General features: G+C 43.6%; 1 protein-coding gene across 1 annotated transcript; it reads right to left on the minus strand.

Moving 5' to 3' along the window:
• Positions 1-1,105: 1,105 nt before the first annotated feature.
• On the minus strand, positions 1,106-5,240 carry LOC136587354 (protein kinase C delta type-like). The gene is made up of 3 exons (XM_066585958.1): positions 4,920-5,240; positions 4,701-4,829; positions 1,106-1,831 (listed from the first exon to the last, which is right to left on the minus strand). The coding sequence occupies exons 1-3, from the start codon at positions 5,238-5,240 to the stop codon at positions 1,670-1,672; spliced, it is 612 nt and encodes a 203-aa protein (XP_066442055.1). The 3' UTR covers positions 1,106-1,669.
• Positions 5,241-6,211: the final 971 nt, after the last annotated feature.

A 6,211-nucleotide genomic window follows, 5' to 3' on the forward strand; every position in this document is an offset into this window, starting at 1 on the left:
CTGTAGAGATGAATGTTTTCCTAACATACAATACAACACCTCCTGCCCTTTTTTAATAAGGTCTATTTCTTACTGGTCATGTGAAGGAGGCCTTATACAGTAAAGCCGGTGGCACACGGGTGTATTTGCACACACAATATACAGATTATAGAACCTATTGATTTCAATGGGTTTGTTCACCAGCATGTATGTTTCCTGAGGATTTTAGTTGAAGAATAAACCAGCGTACCGTGCTCTATTCTCCTGCACATGTGCACAGCAAGAGGTCTCATAGAAGTAACATAAGAGGGTACATAAATTTACACGAAATATGCTAGGAGATGCGTGAAACACTGCGCAATTGTGCAGGAAAAAGAACACATCTGGAACGTGCAGAAAAAGCATCTTTAATTCTGTAAGAACACTACACTGGTGCACATAGGCTTATATGACGCTGGCATAAATGACATCTTCACTACATCCTGTGGTCAGTAGGATTACATTTGTATCCAATTTATATAGTTTTGTAACATTTTATTACTTTTGCACAATAAAAACAATTTAAAAATGGTGTCACTGCATTCAAAGATCCGGAACATTTGTGTTTTTCTGTCTACAGAGCTGAACCAATGACCGACTACTATAATTGGCCCAAATATAAAAGCAAACAATTACAATAAAAGGTCCAGCCTCCTCCACCCCTTAATAGCCGGCCATCTCTCACCTTATTTCCCTTTCGCTGGTGACGAAACCATGAGATGTCAGAGGAGAGGGAGAAGTATAAAATTCCCCTGAGCGGTAATCACCAGTAAATGTAATTGTATCCTTAATATCTTATGGAGTATAGATATAGTGTAACACTATACATGTAGTACCGTAGTATCTTATTCTGAGCATGTGGTGCGCCCGGTATGGTCCGGCACATCCTAATGCCAAACAGTTATATTCCTGGAAACAAATTTTATATTAATTTTAAAAAAAGGCCCGGCCTCCTCCACCCCTTAATAGCCGGCCATCTCTCACCTTATTTCCCCGTCGCCGGTGACAAAACTAAACAATGTCATAGAAGAGGGAGAAATATGAAATTACACTCACCGGTAGTCAGCAGTAAATGTAATTGCAGCATTAATATCTTATGAAGTCTATGTATACGGTGACACTATACATAGAGTATCATAATATCATCCTATATTGGGCATGTGGTGCGTCTGACATGGTCAGGCACATCCTAATACCATACATAAAAAGAAAAAAAAAAAAGGGTCCGGCCTCCTCCACCCCTTAATAGCCGGCCATCTCTCTCCTTATTTCCCCGTCATCAATGACAATACTAATATATGTCATAGAGGAGGGGGAAATATAAAATTACACTCACCAGTAGTCACTGGTAAATGTAATTGTATTTTTAGTCATTTATGGAGTATATATAAAGTGTAACACTATATATATAGTACCATAATATCAACGCACTCTGGGCATGCGGTGCGTCTGACATGGTCAGGCACATCCTCACACCATACATATTAAAAGAAAAACAAAGGTATACCACCTGTATGCCAGATGTAGACATGGCAGTAATCATCCAGCTCGGTCTGATGGAATTGCTGGGCTGCTCCTGATGACATCATCTGTGTTCTTCTGCTTCTCTTGATGGTCTTCTTGGGGCTTATGAGATCTGGCTCTGATGATCTTAAAGAGCCGGTGTGCTGTCCAGGGTTTTCCAGTTAGTGCTGACAAATGAAAACCCTGTGAATAAGGCCTGGTGGTCTGCCGATATGGCCGAGTGGTGGGCTTCTGCTGCCTCCATCCTCTTGAGATTAAATGGTCTTGAGCCGTGCCGGATGTTGTTTGACTATAAGAAGAGGAAGCATAGGGATTTAGCTGGTATGATAACTTCTCATGACAGCACTGGATTACAGTTCAAAAAAACAAACTAATTCCTGTATAAAAATTTATCACCCTAAGGGCAAAGTCAGACGAGCGGTTTTTTTTTTGCTTGCGCCTATGTGTGCAAAAAAAGGCATGTCTGATAGAGCCAGTGGCTCCCTATGATTTGTTCACATGTCTGTCTTTTACAGGCGCAAAATATTCATACTTGTAAAATATAGGACATCCGTGCCCTGGGTGGGTCCGTGCGACGCAGAAAGATTCCCCATGGAGAGTCCCCTTATCACTGAACACTGTGACAGCACTGTCACAGTATTCAGTGACAAGGGGACTCCCTGTGGGGATGAAGCTGTCACAGCTGTGGCAAAGGACCATGATGCCATCCCATTGCTTTCAATGGGGCCGTTGCTACTGCCGCTGGCCCCATTGAAAGCAATGCGATGCAGTCAACCCCTACAGTGACTTTCGGGGTAGGGCTTGAAACAGAAGCTGCTGTAAAAAAAAATGTGTATGTGTATATATATATATATATACACACACATCACCTCTCTGCTGCTGTGCAGCTCTGGCGCATGTTCTCGCTGACTGCCGGCACTGCTCTGAAGCACTTTCAGCTGGCCGGGGATTTAAAAATCCCTGCCTCCTAAAAGAGCTGTGTCTGATTGGCTGAGCGCTCAGCCAATCACAGGCAGTGCTCAGCCATTCATTGAATGACAGCTGAGTGCTGCCTGTGAGTGGTCACAGCGTTCAGCCAATCAGAGGCAGCGTCATTGAAAGCAATGGGCATGGAGCTACAGTCAGGTGCATTTTGCACATGCATGCAACACTTTTTTTTACGCAAAAAGGACGCTCGTCTGACTGAGCCCTAAGGCCAAATGCAGACGGCCGGGGAGGAATCCGACTGTGAGATCTCGTAATGGAATCAGACCTTGTTCCCAGCGGTGACCCCTGGCTAACCTGTCTGCTGTCTTCTTTCTTCGCTGTAGATGTGCCGGCTGGTGCGCAGCCACACATGCGCAGTGCAGAGCTGTTGCACCGGCGATGATGCAGATGTGTGGCAACTCGCTGTGGGATGGGCAGCTTCCATTGACTACCATGGAATTTGCCCGTGCGAGCCTCACACTAGAATAGGACATGCTGCGATTTTTCCCCCGGCAGCAGAAAATCGCAGTTTCTTTCCGCTCGTGGGCATGGAAAAGTGTTTTGCTTAGCATGTCTAAGGGCAGTATTTGCTCCAGATCCCGCAGTGCAAATACGCCCGTGGGCATTGGGCCTAAGACTACTCGCACACGGACAAACTTAAACTTGTGTCTAAGATTCTTACATGGAACTCACATCAGCCGGCACACAGACACACCATCCATGCGCTGTCCGATGTGCCGGACATCACACATTATCATGTGCTATTCTTGTTCAAAAATGAGACAGGAATGGGACATGTTGTAAATTCTATTTTCCATGAACTATTCATACGAGTAGAAAAAAGTCCCCCGTAAATATACCCGTTCTAATGAATCCGTTTCATTTTTGTCCAACTTTCTAACCAAACAAATCGGTTCGAAAGTCAGATGGAAAAATCTCCCGTATGAAAGTGGCCTAAATCAGGTTATTGTACGTTATCACTGATAGTCACAGAAATTCAAGTGTTCTTCCTAAACAATATTACAACCTAAACATTCAGGACATATACAGTATATAGACCAAGGAAGCTGATAAAGGTGATATTAGGGCTACAGCCCTCGTCCAGCACCATAGTGAGGCATAGACATATACAGTATATACACCAAGGAAGCTCATAAAGGTAATATTAGGGCTACAGCCCACGTCTAGCACCATAGTGAGGCTTAGACATATACAGTATATACACCAAGGAAGCTGATAAAGGTGATATTAGGGCTACAGCCCACGTCTAGCACCATAGTGAGGCATAGACATATACAGTATATACACCAAGGAAGCTCATAAAGGTGATATTAGGGCTACAGCCCACGTCTAGCACCATAGTGAAGCATAGACATATACAGTATATACACCAAGGAAGCTCATATAGGTGATATTAGGGCTACAGCCCATGTCTAGCACCATAGTGAGGCTTAGACATATACAGTATATAGACCAAGGAAGCTCATAAAGGTGATATTAGGGCTACAGCCCATGTCTAGCACCATAGTGATGCATAGACATATACAGTATATAGACCAAGGAAGCTCATAAAGGTGATATTAGGGCTACAGCCCACGTCTAGCACCATAGTGAGGCATAGACATATACAGTATATAGACCAAGGAAGCTCATAAAGGTGATATTAGGGCTACAGCCCATGTCTAGCACCATAGTGAGGCTTAGACATATACAGTATATACACCAAGGAAGCTCATAAAGGTGATATTAGGGCTATAGCCCATGTCTAGCACCATAGTGAGGCTTAGACATATACAGTATATACACCAAGGAAGCTCATAAAGGTGATATTAGGGCTATAGCCCATGTCTTGCACCATAGTGAGGCATAGACATATACAGTATATAGACCAAGGAAGCTCATAAAGCTGATATTAGGGCTACAGCCCACGTCTAGCACCATAGTGAGGCATAGACATATACAGTATATACACCAAGGAAGCTCATAAAGGTGATATTAGGGCTACAGCCCATGTCTAGCACCATAGTGAGGCATAGACATATACAGTATATAGACCAAGGAAGCTCATAAAGGTGATATTAGGGCTATAGCCCATGTCTAGCACCATAGTGAGGCATAGACATCTCCCATTAGTACTACTATGACGTTATAACATACCAAGCTGAACCAATACAATTTCTGCTTATACTCACTGGTACAGGAATGTGTGGTGGTCGCATCTGCAGGGCTTCTACCAAATCCCAATTGATATGCCGGAAAAACCTCTGGGCTCTGATGTCACCGTGGACCCCTAAGCGCGTCGTAGGATCTTCCCGGAGGAGCTAAAAAGGAAAAAAATATAATCTAGTGCTTTGAACTATTATTACTGTCCTGGTCTAGTATAACATGTATTACATAGAGAATATATTCACCTTCTTGATGATGTTCTTCGCCTCGATGTTGGAGGCATTAAATCGTCCTCGATGATACTTGGACCTGCTGGTAACCATGATATTTAGAATGATACCTAAGGCATACCAGTCGATGGCAGCATTGTACTCCTCCCCGCTCAGCATCTCAGGAGCCATGAAGTCCGGTGTTCCAGCATATCCGGAGGCTGTGCGGTCTCCATAGATGTCCTCGAGGGCCAACCCGAAGTCGGCGATCTTTAGATGGCCCGCTGAAGTCACCAGGATGTTATCCGGCTTGAGATCTCTGTGAAGTAGAGGAAACAATGGTTTATTCCCATTCATACTGCTAAGAGGGAATCTGTCTTATTAGCTGATTTACTTTATAAGTATATGAAGATGTTACCTAATGTGCGCACAAACATCCAGAATTAATATATCTAAGTATGTTTTATATCAGATTCCAAACCATCTACTATAATATAATCTGGGATTACAGAACCGGCCTGAGTCCATCACACCTAAAAAAGACAAGAATATATTTACCGGTGGACGATGCCCTTCGCATGCAGGTGTTGGATACCGCATACAAGTTCCGCTGCGTAGAAACTGGCATGAAGGGGAGAGAAGAGAATTAGTATCTGGAGGCTGACAGAAAGCTCTGAAAAACACATAGTACAGAAGAGCAGAATATCCACCATGTGAGGTTATTACTATAGACTGCAGAGATCACACATCTCATTCTTCATGCTACATGTTCTCTAATCCTATCTTATTCTGCATACTACAAACATGGGGATAAGGACTCCTGCACAGGGCAGCGCCATATGTGTTTGTGTTATAGATCAGTGGGCTCTCTGTGCGACACCCTATAGAGCCTCGAGAAGATATATCATCCACCGGAGCAATGCAATATAATGTTACATGCGGTGGAGCATGGAACTATTTTTTTTCTTTTTGCAGATTAATGGCCGCCAAACAGTGCCGATATACAAGAACAGCCATTTCCCTGCTTTAGGGAGTCCAGTACTATGAATAAAGCATTATATTTGTGGGCCCTGTTACAGGTTTTACATTGGGGCCCAGGAGCTTTAAGTTACGCCTCTGCGTTAAGGCGTTAAGTGAAGTTGGGTGGCCCAAGATAAGCTTTTGCACCCGGGGCCATGAGCCTTTAGCTACGCCCCTGCTAACATCCTATAGATGGAGGGTATAGTTGCAGCTTCTGAGTATAACACTCTATTCTATGTACAGTCCCTTAATGAATGGAGTCCATCATTGGAGCTTGTATGTGGGCAGTAAGGCTAACAATCTAAAGG

Source organism: Eleutherodactylus coqui, chromosome 1, assembly GCF_035609145.1.
Source record: "Eleutherodactylus coqui strain aEleCoq1 chromosome 1, aEleCoq1.hap1, whole genome shotgun sequence".
NCBI lineage: Eukaryota > Metazoa > Chordata > Amphibia > Anura > Eleutherodactylidae > Eleutherodactylus > Eleutherodactylus coqui.